General features: G+C 48.5%; 5 protein-coding genes across 5 annotated transcripts; 3 read left to right on the top strand and 2 right to left on the bottom strand.

Moving 5' to 3' along the window:
• Positions 1-112: 112 nt before the first annotated feature.
• J7T55_000216 (uncharacterized protein) lies at positions 113-2,627 on the top strand (the record flags this gene model as incomplete). Its single annotated transcript, XM_053133831.1, has 5 exons — positions 113-183; positions 510-565; positions 821-1,179; positions 1,285-1,881; positions 1,968-2,627. 5 exons carry the CDS (start codon positions 113-115, stop codon positions 2,625-2,627), a joined length of 1,743 nt encoding a protein of 580 aa, XP_052988413.1.
• Positions 2,628-3,463: 836 nt separating this feature from the next.
• On the bottom strand, positions 3,464-4,908 carry J7T55_000215 (uncharacterized protein; the record flags this gene model as incomplete). The annotated part of the gene is made up of 4 exons (XM_053133830.1): positions 3,464-4,156; positions 4,207-4,354; positions 4,573-4,668; positions 4,742-4,908. The coding sequence occupies 4 exons, from the start codon at positions 4,906-4,908 to the stop codon at positions 3,464-3,466; spliced, it is 1,104 nt and encodes a 367-aa protein (XP_052988412.1).
• A 1,928-nt stretch (positions 4,909-6,836) lies between these two features.
• On the top strand, positions 6,837-8,192 carry J7T55_000214 (uncharacterized protein; the record flags this gene model as incomplete). Its single annotated transcript, XM_053133829.1, has 5 exons — positions 6,837-6,986; positions 7,045-7,122; positions 7,197-7,506; positions 7,576-7,634; positions 7,695-8,192. 5 exons carry the CDS (start codon positions 6,837-6,839, stop codon positions 8,190-8,192), a joined length of 1,095 nt encoding a protein of 364 aa, XP_052988411.1.
• A 30-nt stretch (positions 8,193-8,222) lies between these two features.
• Positions 8,223-10,152, bottom strand: J7T55_000213 (uncharacterized protein; the record flags this gene model as incomplete). The annotated part of the gene is made up of 4 exons (XM_053133828.1): positions 8,223-8,295; positions 8,951-9,385; positions 9,596-9,707; positions 9,798-10,152. The coding sequence occupies 4 exons, from the start codon at positions 10,150-10,152 to the stop codon at positions 8,223-8,225; spliced, it is 975 nt and encodes a 324-aa protein (XP_052988410.1).
• Positions 10,153-13,450: 3,298 nt separating this feature from the next.
• Positions 13,451-13,834, top strand: J7T55_000212 (uncharacterized protein; the record flags this gene model as incomplete). Its single annotated transcript, XM_053133827.1, has 1 exon — positions 13,451-13,834. One exon carries the CDS (start codon positions 13,451-13,453, stop codon positions 13,832-13,834), a length of 384 nt encoding a protein of 127 aa, XP_052988409.1.
• Positions 13,835-16,155: the final 2,321 nt, after the last annotated feature.

Below are 16,155 nucleotides of genomic sequence, written 5' to 3'. Positions count from 1 at the left end.
ACAAATACTTCTTAAATTTCTTTAAGAAAATTGAGCACTGGCGTTCAAATTAGCAAGCTACGTGCTGCTCTTTCGCATCAAGTTTTAAGTTACTGAAACATGAGCAACCTTCATGTCTGAGGAGATCAGGTGCCAAGATGCCTCGCCTGCGTGCTTCGATAGGACGCTGAAGATGTGCACGGTGTATCTGATCAGCGCGCGGGCAAGGCAAAAAGGGCAAGTCGTTTCCTATTACGAGCACGTGCATGCATAGTATAAGGTTCAGCGTGGCTGTCGCGGGATAATCACAAAAAAAGGCTGGTGGGTTTCAGCTCTTGGCTCCAGGCGGTCGGGGTGAAACGCAGGGGACCAGGTCGGGCGTGTCTAGATCTTCACATTCAGCCTCGGTAGATCAACCTAATCTAGCATAGAGCAGTTCATCCGCTCGTTCTAGGCCCCTCGTCCGAAACTTTGTTTCTTAATTGTCGAAGCTCCGATCGCCATTTGCTGACGAGGGTGGGTCCTATCAGCATGGTCATAGATGAGATGCTGGACCCTAGTCTAGACGTCGCTTACACTTCTCGCGGTAACTGTGTTTTGCCAGACAATACAATTGGACGAGTGCGCCTCTGAAATTTCGTCTAGATACCTAAAAATGCTTCTGAGTGAGTGCCTGTCGTCTCAATACTCCTGATAATCTACTGTCGGAATTATTGAGACGGGAAAATGCTCCGGCTTGCATCACCTAGCCTTGGGCATTCAATCCTCAGAATCGCCGCGACTTCAGGAATTCTGGCTGGTGCCTTTACTTTGTTTCGGCTTGGGTATCTAATTCTCACAGTTGATGCCATCATAAAACTCTTTTTGACTTTCATATACACCCATTTGAACTTCGAGGACAAAAGCGAGCGCACCAAAGCCCGCGAGTCCCTGGCCAACAGAAAGAATCTGTCGGTGCTCGAACCACAAGAGCCAGAGGAGCTTGAAGACCTCAAAGTGTCTTTGGTCAGCGTCAATGACCTGACTCTCCGCAATGAGGAACCTAAAGTTGTTGGCTGCGTTGTTGGGTGGCGCGAGGATGAAGAACTTTACGCCCGGTGTCTCCAAAGCCTCATCAGCAGCCCAAGCTGTACCGCTATCGTTGCGGGCATTGATGGCGACGAGGGAGAAGATGAGCGGATGGTCGAAATCTTCCAAAGGGTAAGCTGCAAACAGGCCTGTTATTCTTTGCCCTCGCGCGGCCGGACCATCCTCGGGCCCTGCACAAGCCGTTCTTGTGTTTCTGACGATTTCCTTGACTCCTAGGTCCATCCTGACGGCGTTGTGTTTCGACTGGCTCAACCTCTCTCCGACACTCTGGACCATCTTGCAACCCTGGCCGATATAGAGGTACTCAATGATGAGATTGGGCAAGCAGCCATCATGGAGCGTCTGCAAAATTATCTACGGGATCTCCTCGCAGAAGAGCTACTTCCTAGACATCCTTGCGATGTCAGAGCAATATGCGTTGTTCAGCCGCACCGGTCAAAGAAGGACATCCTATTTACAACCCTAACTGTCGCCACAACTATTGCTCAAGACCAGTGCGCCGAATTGATCTTCAGCACCGACTCCGACTCGATCGTCTCTCCAGGCGCCATACTTAAGATGGCGCGCAAGCTTAAGAGCAACCCAAACGTCGGTGGCGTTTCTGGTCACATGCGATTCTTCCATCCCAGGCCAACATTTATCACGAAAGTTGCGACATCGTACTATTGGTTCCAGCAGGACGTGTATAAGATTCAGGGGGCGATCTTCGGAGCGAACGAATGCCAACCGGGGCCATGCGGTGCATTCCGGGCTACTGCGCTGAACAAGGTGCTGATCCCTTGGTACTGCCAGCGGGTCCTGGGCCGAAAGATGGTATGCTGGCATAAAAATACCCTAACCACCATCTAGTCTAGAATCATGTTGCCAGATTGCTAACCGTTGACCTATGGGGCGCATAGATCACGAACGAGGACAGACACCTGACGACGCGACTCCTTTGGGCAGGCTACAATGTGGACCACGTCCCAGACGCCGTCATATATACTGACACCCCGGACACCTTCTCGGCCTGGGTCAAACAGCAGGTGCGCTGGTCCAGGGGCACCATAATTGAATCGATATGGTATCCGCGCATGGTCTGGCGTCTATCGCCCTGGCACATCTTCACCATCCTCAAGTCCAGGTTGATCCCAATCCTCATTTTCTGCATGGTCCTCAGCTCGGCAATGACTGGCCGGAGGCTGCTCGCCGGCATCATGGACCGCGTCGTCGCCGACATGGTCATCACCGTCGACGTGTTCTGCTGCCTTTCGCTCCAGGTGGCTTACCTCGTTTTCCTGGGACCCAATGAAACACTTATACAGGATCTGATCTGGCTTCTTCCTGCGCTGGTCTGGCTCCTGGTCTTGTCTCCTGGGATAGTTGTCTGGTCGCTGATCACCGTCTTTGATGGGTCTTGGGGAACCCAACCCCGCGCTTTGGCGCGGAAGGCATCCGACAGCTGCGGTAGATCTGATTTTCGACATACCTCAACTGAGGTTTTGTTTGTTCTCTCATGGCTATGCCTGTGCCTTGTAGCTGTTTTACGAGACTACAGCCACAAAGGCGCTGTTGTCTAAGTAAGTGATGGATATCAGGTTGCTGAGTGACAAAAAGATTAAAGAAACGAATTCTACAAAGGCTGTAGAATAAACATTAATTAATAATCCGGTATTACTATCTGTACCGGGCTAGACCTTTACAAACATCAAACTGCGCCTGCTACAAGCGAGCATCTAGAATTATTTCATTGACTTTGTGCGACACTTTCACCACTCGTGCTTGCTTAATAGGTTTTACTGAAACCTAAGAACAAATCACAAACGCTACATTTGACCCATTGTTACCTAAATTGCTCGAAGTTTTCAAGCTATGCAATTTATCAAGAAGGTTAGCTCCAGCTAACAGTCGCTCTATTTAAGTATTCGATTTCTGTGCATGATGAAATTCGAAGTTCGCGTCCAAGCTCTCTTGCTACGATATACGCACTAGTAGCCAAACAGATTGAAATTCAAATCCATAGCCCAAAATCCAGGGACCACCTTATTGCCCGTGCCTCATTCGAATCCAGATGAATGCCAGCAGTCCAGCTATCACAGCTGAAGCTGCACAGATGGTAGGTATAAAAAAATACAATGGAAGTTCATGATTCATTGCCCACAGGGATGTACAGAAGCTAAGCGGTAGAAAAAGAATGCTGATATAGGTCAGGTACATGACGTTATCTCCCAAGTCGTTAGCGTAGAGTGATGTTCTTGTCTGTGAAAGCTCGAGAAGCTGGATGATGTTAGCAATCTTGTCGAAAGTCCTCGCGGTCATATGCTCTTGTGTGAAGACATACTAGTTGACGAAGAGTTTGTAGTTCGTCGATCCTTTGTCGTAGATTCTTCCGTTGGCCGCAGAGTCGGATCCAATGTCAGTCCAGGCACGCGGTCAATGAGAAATGCAACCTTTTACGCTCAAGTTTGTCTTCTTCATTGGGAGAAAATCCCTGCTCCTGCTCCTGCTCTGCCTGCGGCCTCTTCCCGCCCTTTTGCTCCAAATACTCCAATCTCCGACCGGCCCTCGCCTTTCTGAAGTTGATCCAGATTCCTTGCTCTTCGTTCGTGATATTATTGAACAAGGTGGCATCAAGCGACTCAAGCCGCTTTTGAAGCTTGTAGATACTCAGCAGGTCTTCGTTGACATGTTTCCTCCAATACTCCAACCGGCTATTGGGTGAGCGATGAATTCTGACGAGGACCGTTTTATTGAACGCATGGCATGCTTTGGTAGCTCTGTCTAAATTGTCGACCCATGCTTCGGTGATCCTTCTCATCCCAACCTCAGTCAAGCACGTCTGAAAGCGATCCGCATCCCTCAGTGATTTCAAGTTCTTGTTCTCCCAACGAGGTCGATGGCGTCGTTTCCGATTGGCGTGGCTTCGACGCGCTAAGTTGCCGTCTAGAAGCAAATGATTTACATTATCTTCAAAATTGCCGTTTTCCAAGATAATCTCTCCAGGTGCTATAACGAGTGCGATCCAGCTTTTGCAATTCGTGCGTCCCTGGCGTTCTGGACCTTCTGTCTCATCCGCCTTCTCGTCGCCAAGAAAAGGTAGCATACAAATCTGTGGAAGCTATCAGTCAGCTCATTGCGAATGGAATAGATGAGACTCACAGTGAAAGACTTTGTCTCGAAGCATAACCTGTCCGAAATCGAATCCATCGGCATCTGCGATGCGCCGTGTTCCTCATCGGTGGTTTTCTTCTCCTTGGAGCGCCATAAGGATATCGACTGCCGAATTTTGTCCATGTAAGCATCGGGACTTACGGGCAACGTTGATGATTGAACAGTGGTTCGTTTATAGTCAAAGCAACATTTCTTCTCGATTTCAAACTCATCGCTTGTGTGACCCTTGCCGCCGCCGTCATGCTTATTACCAAATGGAAATAAGGCAGATGGAAAATGATGTCGTTTCTCCATGGGCTATGTTTATGTCCTTCAAAATACAGAGGATCGCATTCTTCATTCTTTTTGAAATACCATCGAACATCGGCATAGGCGTTCATAGCCTCTTGGGGCTTTTCAGGACCAGGAAGTGTGCGCAGGACACATTCATTGTTTGGAGTTTCACAGAAACTGTCCCATGATATCAATACTGGAGACCAAAAACGTATTTAGATATGTATTACGTCGATTATTGCTGTCTTACATGAGGGATTGCTCTCCTTTCTTGTACAGCGGTGATGTTTCCCTGCCTGAAAGGGTGACCTCCTCAAACGGGTCGCCAGGTTGTTGTGCACGATAGACGCGATAGATGATATGCCAGTCATGCAGATGTTTTTGGGTGACCATCTCAAGGCCCACATGGGTGCCCATTGTTGGCTGTGGTGACGCTGGATCTGTCATTTCTTAGGATCCATTGTCAAACACGGATGAACGTCGATGCCGGTATGAAAGTTGGGCAAGTTGCAAACATGGAGCTGACGGTACTTTCAGCTTACGCCACGTGTGAGGGGTCAGGGATAGATCTTCCCCTTGCGAGGTAGCACAAAATTACCATCGGTCCTTCGACCGGGCAATCGGTTCCGCACAGAATGATTAGGATCATACCACTTAAATCACTAAACCATTGTGATGCCTCAGAATGCGTGTGAGAAGGCTTAGACTTAAGCGAAGTTCTGAAGCCTGTTCAAATCGTCTCTGCTTATCGTCGCGCAGAAATCAATACTCGGGGAGCCCGTACCTAAATATGATGGCTCTGATCCCGGTCCGGAGGTTCGAAGTAAAAATGGTTGATAATTAAACATGTGCTTTCTCGGACCTGACTGACATGGCAAAGTGTGAGTTTAGGTCGGTCTGATTACCGCTAATCGTGTGTAGTAAATAATTCCGAGCAATCGCGAGGCGACTCTGGTGACGTTGAGCAAATTACAAAACAACAAACGAGTTTTGGGCGTGAAGTGTAAAGATTGTAGATGATCACTGAATCGGGAATGGGTGGATGCATGGATAAATAGCCGTTCAGGCGGCAAGAGCCAGACGTTCTTGAAATGAAGTTCGTGCAATGGCGCCGTACTCAATGATAAGGCTGAACCACCTCTCACTCGCTTTAGGATTCTGCCTGGAAACAGGGGGTGGATCTAATATGACGAACTCGCGTTCGCAGGGATGGCTGTTGTCGTTTCACCGGTTCGTCCCTGGATTTCAAACTCTTGCACCTACCAAATCACGTGATATCCTCCCCTTCATCGTGAAACCTACTTGGATGTCTACCCAGTGAGCTACGTAGGTATTGAATACTACCCAGAGAGTATGGCTTTGAGCTAGGAGTCCACACGCTTAGGTCGAATACCGGTGCAGATGTAGTAATGAAGTCGTAGCCCTGAGCAGGTCGATCCTCTAACTGTCAGGTTCCATGAACAGAAGTCGTCAAGAGAAAATACTTACAGCTAAAGGCGCCCAGGTATCTTCGTTGACCACCTTGTGATATTTATTGCACGTTGACAATCTTCCGAGATCTACGAAAGCCGCTTAAGAAACGAGTATCTTCATAATAAATAATGAAAATTCCTTTTCTGATTCAGGACTAAAACATAGCTCGGTGCATTACGTACAAATTTTAATTCTGAAGCCATCAGCGAACTTTCCGGGAAATCCCAAGCCAAAGCAGCGATAACTGAAAATTGAGAACGTACAGCGAAAGCCCTGGACCAAATGCACTCTCCACTTGCATCTTGATAATGGCCAAAGTTTGCTCATCATTGCTCTCAAAATTGGTGAAAACCGGGCAGGCCACACATTGCTGCAAGTCGGATTGCCTAAGTTGGACTTCCGACAAGACACCAGCCGGCTGCGATAAATGCGGACCGCTTGGCGGCGGAGGCGGCCCGCCTCGGTTCGGGGCCACTGAGTGAGCGCAATACTAGTAGAGGCGGGCAGGGAGGAGAGGAGACGGTCAGGCCTTGGCTGGCGGGCGGGCGACCCTGGCTGGCGGGCGGGCGGGTCGCCCGCCCGCCCATCTCCACCATCCACTCGAACGTGACACCGCGTCCAACATTTGGATGCCAGGCAAGCACTGCCTTTCAGCGAGTAATGGCAGAGCGCTGAGAACTGTACTCTAATAGGGATCTGCAGTCAAAGTCAGCAAGGAATGCGAGCGGGGTCGATGACCGCTGTGCTGGTGCATATATAGGAGGGGTCTCAACAAACATGTTTGAACAGGAGCTATCTCCAAGTCCATCGAGCAGTAATCACGCCAAAGACTTAATCTACCTGTTGCATGAAATACTCACACATCTTTGAATATGATCGAAGGAAACTTGCTCCAGAGGCTAGACAAGGCCATTAACATCGACGTGGACGATGTGAACACGGAGTTCATCAAAACTCTCCGCATCACTCCCAAGAATCGTGAGTTCCCCATCCTTAGGGTCAAAATTCGAAAATCTCTGACAGTTCATTCTGTGCTCGGAAACCTCGAACCAGGTCATAATCACGAACGATCTTCTCAAGCCGAAGCATGCCGGTCTGCTGGATGACTTGATTCGCAAACACGGGCAGGACGGCTGGGAGCGTGTCTATGACATTGCTGTTTGTTCACTTCTCTCCTTTGCCAAGCCTTCATCCATAAGCTGACTGATGGGCCCACACAATTCGGCGTCTAGGCTGTTCACTTGTGTGCTGCCAACATTCCCTACATTAGTGGGCGAGTGCTGGTTCAAGTGTCACTCCGTTTTATCCAAGACAAGGAAGCCGTCATAAATCAGGCACGCTTCTTTGCCAATACTTTTGAGTCGCTAGGTGTCGCCAGAGACCGCTTCGTTATCAAAGTGCCATTTTCTGGCCCCGCAGCTTCAGCCGCAAAAGTGCTCAACGCGGAAGGCATTAGGACCTTGGCCACCGCCGTATTCTCTCTCGAGCAGGCGATTGCCGCATCCCAGTCCAATTGTCTGTTCATTAGTCCCTACTTCAACGGTAAGTTTGTTGGCGAAAAGAAGGCTATAAAGGGGCAAGTGTTGTGGCTAACGACGTGTCGAAACTTAGAGATTGCGACCCACCTGGACTCATCACTCATTCCAACTCCTGAGGATCCAGCACTTGAGGTAAGCTTTCACCAAAACAAGGCAAGACATGTCTCTGAGCTTCCGATTGATCCGCCTTAGCATCCCATGTCAGCTAGGGTAGTCCACATCCTTCACACTTTCGCCGAGGCGTACTTAGCGACTGGTAAGGAGCAGCCCATCATGGTGATTGGCAGCAACCATGGTATTCAGGAGCTCTTCGCAATGGCCGAACTCGGATGTCAGCACGTGACTATCTCTCCTCGCGATCTGGTAGCGCTGCAGGAGACCGCAGACGATCTTGCTCCTATTACTTCGCAGAAGCCGACGCATCCTTACGCAGCTTACAAGGTGGTAGAGAGGCTTCAAACTCTATTAGCTATAGACCCGCTGGCTGGGCCCAGCTGGGACGGAAAGCTGGCATCTTTCGAGACGGACTATTTATCCGACGGTGGTGAGCGGCTGAACAAAGTCTTACAAGAGGATAATGCAGCCCGCAAACGCTTTCAAGATGCTACCAAGTTTTTTCTCGACGCTGAAAATCGAGCAAGGACCTATATTGAGGACAGAATCTCTGCTTTAGCAGAGTCTAGAGCCTGAAATGGTTGCACAACTTATTCAACGGCTGCCTTACAGGAATGTCTGGATGGCAGCGGAAGTAGTGCCTGAATCCATGATGTTCCCAATGTCAGAAGAGCCTTGGCTTTTTTTTGTAGCGTCAGCCAAGCCACGTGCTAATCATTATACAACACATTGTAACCTAAGTTAGCCTCAAATACGATTACATACGCCGTTTTGATACTTGCCTTCCATGAGAAGACAACTTACTTCAAATTGACATACATATCTATGTTGCACCCTGCAGCTGAAAGATCCAAAAGAATATGAGAAATATTTTACGTGACTCTTCATGGATGTTCCATTTTTAATGTCACTTTAGGTAATTCTGATCGCCACGTTAAATCGAATATCGTTGTTTTGATGCTAGTATATACGCTATTTCATATATAGATTTGATGCCGGGATTTGACTTGGCCCAAGGCTCTAGTAGGCGGACTGTACGCTGCAGAATTAGATTTGTATCACTGACCACGCGTTTTAGAACCTCAGACTGGGCCGCAATGGAGAGGATTAGGGCGCTGTTAAGGCAACTAATACTCCTTCATTAGTCACTCTATATGCATATATATATAACAGGGAGTCCGACTTACTACTGTGCCACGATATATGTATATGGCGTCCGGACTGACAATACAGAGCCAGCACTAAGAATAAATGACCGACAGGCATTCAGGCAAATACTGCACTTATCAAGCACCGAGGCAGGAACTTGGTGAAGGCCCTCAGCACCCTCTGACGTTACGTAGATGACAAAGTTTCGGTAGATGTTCTGCTTGGTAGACCAATACCTTAACTCTAGCACCGAGGCATGTCGGCTCTCGCTGTTCCCTGTCCCGCTAATATCCGGTCTGATGACTTCTGGCAGTGAATCGTACCAGCTCTGCAATTGGCGCTCAAGCTCATCACAGACCCTCAGTAGTGACGCGTTAGGGCTATGTGTGCTACGCTGGCGGTGAAAGGATGGGATCTCCGAAGCGGCTCCAGCATAGACTGCAAGATTATCAGCGTGAAAGAGGGCGTGGTGGATCCGATTCAGCAACAACCTCGCTGATATCTCAGCTAAGACATAAAGGTTTTCCGGGCCAGGAGACTCCCCATAATCTGGGAATGGTAGCTTGTCAACGAGCAGCTCGATTCCGCTCCTCGGTTGGTGAAACTCGGCTAAAAGATCACTTGATTTCGTCTCGGTGTTAGAAATGCACCAAGTCTCCAATTTCAATCACTCGGAAACCATACCATTCAAGTGTGAAGCTTACCCAGCTTAGTCGCGTAAGACCTTGTAGCTGCGCATCTTTCAACAGTAAATTCTGGCAACTTCCCAGTTTTGATATCTTTAGCCAAATTTGCTCCAGTGTGACAGTCTGAAGGATAGAAGAACGAACCGATTCAAGACTTGCTGGATACTCGTTGATGCCATGTGCACGAGCCGCCAAGCCATTAATGGATCCCCAGCATAGTTGAAGTAAAGGACACAAAGTAGGAGTGCTTGAGTGACTGAAATGTCACAGTCGAAACATACAGTCCAGCTGGAGAGCAATATTTGGAGGGCTCGGCGAATAAACCTGTCTCCTGCATGATCCGTACCTTGCGCCGCCTCTGCGCCATTGAAATGCTCTAATTCGACCGAAACGAGATGTCCCTGTCGACTCTCCGAGGGATGGCCTATTGGGTCTGAGGAAATCGCGCCTAGGGCTAGAATAGCCATAATCAGGGCTGTTTGGTTCCCAGAATCAAACCCTCGGCTCATGGTTTCTTCGTACTGTGCAAGGAGTTCATTTTTATCAAGGAAAGGATGCAGCGGGTGCACCATGTCAAGAAAACACTGAAGTTTCTTATCCCCGTCAGATCTATCGACCAGGCAGATTTGATCTGAGCCTCCTAGCAATATGGCATCCGTAGGGTGCACCCAGCCTGGTCGAGGTCGCTTGCTCTCGACCATGAAGAAGAACTCTTCCGGGTAAGTGCCTAATAAGCGAGCTGCTTGAGGTAGCACGAGAAGAGTACTTGTGCTTGTTTGGTGACGAAGGGGGATAGTAATAGGAGGTGAATCATCGTGTCTTTGCGGTGGGGTTTTGTCGAAATAACACGGTGATTCACGCGAAGAATCTCCTCGATGAGACGTCTGAGTGTGTCGTTCGAGAGCGATGGGTAAGCTTTGTTCTAGGTCATGTTGTGAGGCTGAACTGGCGAGTGCATCGATCTGGCGTTTCAAATCGCCTAAGGATGTTGCGTGCTCTTCAAGAATTCTCTCTAAATTGTCGAATCGTAGTGAATGTGCTCGTGAGGCTATGCTGTCTTGAGATCTACATGACTACTACGTAAGTAAATGTGCCCCTTGTTGTAAAGCGATTCTCAGCAACACCGAAAAGTACCTTGACGGCTCGGGCTCAACATATTCGCATTGCAGTCCCTTTTCATAGCATGCCTCGCACTGAGGCGTGTTGCCATCGCACTTTCGTTTTCTATGATACAACCACGTAACCGTTAGGGGAGAGTGACACGTAGCAGCGGCTGTAATATTTCAAACCTTTGACGACAAAATGTGCAAGCAATTGCAGCTCGTCTAAGAGCCGAAGCCATGTCTTTGCAATTGGCTATCTACCAATATGCAATGTTGGCAATACTTCTCGTTATGTTATGATCTGTGCAATATTTTGGTGAGCTGAGACTGCAGTGTTGTCTTCTCAACAAAATCCCGCAGAGACTGATGACTAATCATGACCTCATGCTCCATATAGAAGCTCCAGCTTTTGGATTTTTACCTGAACCCTTGACCTCTCTTGGTGGGATAGTGCTTGGGCAATTTGCAGTAGAGTCTTCTAGTTGGTAGGGTCGACATTGAGACCCTGAGCTTCCTTTGCGTAATTCACAGGTGTATCAATAGGAGTATTGCCTGAGTTCTTAGAGACCCGACTTTTGCCAATACCTACATCTTTGATTGTGGAGCTCGGGAAGAAAAAGACTGCTGCCAAGTATCAACTGACTTGCATCGTTAAGGCGCTCAGATTGCTGTAGCTCCTTCGAAATTTCGTAAGATGTAACATTTGCTTGTCCGGAGTAATTGTAGAACCTCTCAGCTGTTTTCGTGAGCTCTCAGCGTAGGAATGAAATTCTGCTTTTGACCAAAGACCTCAGCGCCGGGGTACACACGTGGTGCTCTTGATGTCGAACAAGTTTGACTAATCAGCCAGATACAAATGTACTGTCACGCTATCCAGGCTTCAGCCGGCCTAATCTGGCCTTTTAACTCGCAACACAACAAGCAGTCCTGCGATCAGAGAGGGTCAAAATCCGACCTAAACCTTTGCACTTGCCTACCGGTCTTCTATCAACAGTTTTTCCGGTGTCTTTAGCTATGGAAGCTTTGTGCCATGTCTCAGAAGGCGATTTGTACCATCAATGTACTCATGATTTATCTCCAGAATTGAGGAGAAAGCCCGTGACGGTTTTCAAGGCACGGTTGACAAACGACGTCAGTGTGTTGAAATTTGAGACGAAAAGCTATCGGATCAATACTTTGGTAGAGGGACTAACAAACCCTCAGCTGGTGGAAGGCGATGACAGATCTGGGGAGGCAAGAAACCATTCACTGAATAGCGCAGTCTTGGAATCGATCAATCTTCCCATCATCAGGGAGAATAAGGAGCGCATCGGCCTCGACCGAAAGAGTCTTTTGGAAGTCTACAAGTACATGGATTTAGACCCGTGACTAACTTGAATAGGACAGCTTTCCCGCAGGTCTTCCAGCTGGACATGCTGCACCTATACAGGGGGTAATTTGAACTTCCAACTATTGATCAGCATGTACTACATCGATTGTTCAGTCAACACGAGTCAGGCACAACAAAGACGAAGGCAATGTTGATGCCCGAGGAGCGTATTTTCTACTCGCGATGCTTTGCCGCCGATGTTATGCTGGAGGAGATTTGAACAGCTTCCGTTATCAGTATCCAAGACCCATTTGGTTTGGCCAGTGTTGTGCTCCTGGACGTCATATCTTACATGGAGAGTGAATTGGACAAGCAATGGGGAGTCGAGATAAAAAAAAAAATGAGAACCTTACTGGACACGGAGTGTTTGGGTATGGCTACCATAAGAAAATCTCAGATCTCGACACAAGACACCTCGCTCTTGCTGCAAGGGAAATCGGACTTTCGATCGGCATGGTCAGCTATTGCATCCGCCTGGCAGAACTTGCTGAACGAATTGTATCAGATCTGGAGGCTGAAGTTGAGAAATTTCGCACGGCAACACAGCAAAGTCACCAAACCTCTTTCCAGGCCAGCGGCTGGACACGTTTACTGTCCATGACTTGATCATTGAATTCAAACAAGAAATAAATTGGAACTTCAAAGTTGAGGCCAGGAATCTTGATAATCGGGTCAAAGCGCAATCTACTACAGTAAGTATCTTATTCGTGCTTCTTCAGCCGTATTGCGGCGAAGTAGACTCAGCTCCCTCCGAACAGGTCTTCGCTCTGATTTCAAACCGACATGCGGAAGCGGCCAGGCGTGATAGTAGTTCAATGAAGACTATTTCTGTCATGACTATGGCCTTCCTGCCTGCAACTTTCTTGGCAGCGCTTTTCGCGGTGCCGTCACTTGACTGGAATGGGCCCAAAGTTATCACAGGCAACTTTTGGATATATTGAGCCTTCACTTTGCCGTCCACCCTCGTGGTGTTTCTAGCTTGGAGGGTTTGTAGCCTGGAAGTCCCATTGGAAAACCGTTTTTGTAGAGCCGTAGCTAGCTACAGATTCAACCGGACATGACTGACCTGCCCGTTGGAGGTTTAAGAAGAGGGAAGTGGGTGGGGCGTGCGGTCTTCTAGGAGGGTGTTAGTTTATGCACCATCAATGAATAAAATATTGTGGTACCCCGCAACTCGCATAAATGTTTGATATGCAACCCAAACAGACGCCATTGCAAATTCCTTTGCAGCTCTTTACTTCCTCGACGGCAATTAAGAAGTGGCTGCCCGGAAGCCCTTTTCATAGTAGCACCTCTCCCGCATTTCTTGGAGCCATTCATCTCCACACTCCTTTGAAGACGCACAAGCGAAGTCTTCCAAAGTTCCAAGCGTCTTATACAGATATTTTAATATCTCATAATGGCAGCACCCACTAAGCCTACTCTCTTGTTGTCCATGGTGGCTGGCATGTCCCTGAGAGTCATTTCAAGCTTACCAATGCTCTCCGTGCTGCCGGCTTTGAGGTTCACGTCCCACGGCATCTTTCCATGAACCGGAATCGCCCTCCAAACGCCGATCTAGCGTCCGACACCAACCTCATCCGCTCTTACGCAACCAGCCTTGTTGTTTCTGGACAGACAGTGGCAGTACTGATGCACAACTATGGTGGTCAAGTCGGGACAAATTCTATCTACGGGCTGAGCAGGGAGGCCCGCGCTGCCAAGGGCCAAAGAGGAGGCATTTCCCATTTGATATACATGGCAGCTTTCGCTCTTCCAGAAGGAAAGAGCGTGATTGACAAAGTGGCAGAGTTTGGTCACATAGATCGCATTCCAGTCGCATTTGCCTTTGATGATGACCAGAGCTGTGTGCCCAACTACCCAAAGGAAGGCCTCGTTGGCGAGCCCTACAAATATTGCTCGCGCCCATAACAGATTAATCCTTGAACACATTTAGCGCCTTATTGACAATCACATTGAAAAGCTCATCGTGGAGCTTCAGGACCAGTTCTTACACCTTGATGCCATAGGCTGGTTTAGTCCCTTGCTTGACTTTGATGATCTTTCAGGAAAAGATTATTCGGTCATGATCATTTATTACGTTGCTTTCAGACGTCTATTGAAGCATATCACTGTAGAAAGACCTTCTATGGAACCCATGAGGTCCTACCACATTTGATTTGTCTAAACACGTGAGGACTTGGATAATAATGTCAACGTTGGTCAAAACTATATCTCTCTTGTGTATCTCGCCCTTGATCATGATCGCTTCGTTATTATTCTGCTACAGTGCTCGGTCACCAACTTGCGGGAATTTAGCTTCACAGGTCCCTTCCATAGGCAAAAACAAAAAGGAGCGTATGTAGATGAATCATTACAGATTCATGGGAGCATAACGGCAGACAAAGGAATTGAAATTTTGGATGATGTTGTTCTCGTTATAGTAGTCAGCAGGTAATCCTGCTTCTGCCCTGACTTCAGCTGGTGGCAAGCCCAGCAATACTTTACGGGCTCCGGGTGATCATATTCCAAGTTCTCAATAATGTGTTGTATCATCTGTCTTGGATCTGGAACAACTTCATCTGCTGGGAAAGGGGATTTAGCAACATAATTATCAAGCATCGAAGGGCACACTATACAACTTGGATAGACACGAGCGATGGAAGTCCCAAGCGTGCGGGCAAAATTTTGTATTATCGTGGATTGGAGATCGGACCTATACGAGAAAGAAAACACCGCCCATCTAACTGTACGGTCGAATGTTGTCGTTCGGCGTGAATACTGTCATTGACATTACAACCGTACTGATTGTTAGTACGATAATGGATTGCATTCTTGCACGGCCATTTACAGACATGGTGTGTTAGCCAACTTGAAGGGATGAGCTAGACAGAAGCAACTAGAACTTTACCAAGCCTTGGCGATATCAGTAGAGGTTTGTTGCGAAAAGACATCAAGCACGTATCAAATGTGCGATTCGACGAGGCTTTGACCGGTGTAAGCCAAGGATCAAGAATGGTGAGCTTCCATGCGCGAGCTCCCGAGATCAATGTCAGCCTGCGTCAAGCACACACGTGGGACGGCTAAGACACGCAAGCGACATTGTAACTTTGAATCTGCCAATAAGGCTACGTCTCAGGGTCTCAATGTAGTAATATGCAGGATCACTGGACAGCATGCTGCTTCACCAGTCTCATCGCTCGTCGCTTTTCAGGGTGGAAGAAGAAACACCAACCTCGACAAAGAGCCGTGTCCCGTTTCCAGTTTAACGTAGCGACACATGGCCAGGGGACCATATTTATTTGCAGGAATCAAGCGCGCACACTGCGGTTGTCACGGCTCAATTGTTAGCCCTGCATCCTTCCACATGGCCTAGGAAATGATGTCTTCCTGGTCAGCTCGGGTGAATCCTCCTGTACCACTACACTCAGCTCGAGGTCTGTTCTCCAGCTTGCTTCTGCATCCAGCTTATGGTCTGCCAAGCGAGCTAGAACCTGCTCGCCGGCGGCACAGCAGGGGGGAGAACCAAACTTCGCGACACAGTCACAGACGACCTTGATCATCGCACGTTCTTCCTCCGTCGAGGAATCACCTATAGAATGCTTTGTACGAATTTGTATTTCATATGGTACGCACATTATTAAGTCTCTTCGGTCTTTTACCGGCAGAGCTCATTGTCAACATTTGCTCGTGATCACTGAATTCAGCAGGTATGCCGTGGGGAAACGGAGGTCCCTGGCCGAGTTTCCAAAAAGGGCAATTTGGCACCTGTTGGTTTTGCGGGGGGTGCCCAATCAGCTGAAGGGCGAGCTGGAAGGGGGGTATGGGGAGACAACATTAGTCTCCGATTGAGATGGACCTTGAGGAGATTCCACGAAGGAGGCCAGCTCAGTTGGTGGCGTCTTGTCTGGGGGGAGAGGGGTTTTTTTACGCACCTTGAGCTGGTTCCAGTTCTGGGGAACTCCCACCCGAACCAATTGCAAACCTATGTCGCGCATGAAAGACCAAACAAGGAGCCCTCCATCCCCGCGTCAGACCTTCCGCCCCCCCCCCGGACAGACGGGTAATGAATCCCTGCTCACCAGGTTATCCCTTGGAGACGGCGATCGCTCTATATCTGGCCGTCTTCCATGTCAAAGTCTCGACCTCCGAGATGCTCTTTCTCGTCTCTTGAGTGACCTGTTGTGTCACGCGTCCATTATTTAGGGTCTGAAACCGTGAAACCTACTGCATCCGGGCCGCACTTCTTGGCT

This window comes from Diaporthe amygdali, assembly GCF_026229845.1.
Source record: "Diaporthe amygdali strain CAA958 chromosome Unknown NODE_39_length_394161_cov_64_078529, whole genome shotgun sequence".
Classification (NCBI taxonomy): Eukaryota; Fungi; Ascomycota; class Sordariomycetes; order Diaporthales; family Diaporthaceae; genus Diaporthe; species Diaporthe amygdali.
This window is presented reverse-complemented; position numbering and strand designations above follow the sequence as displayed.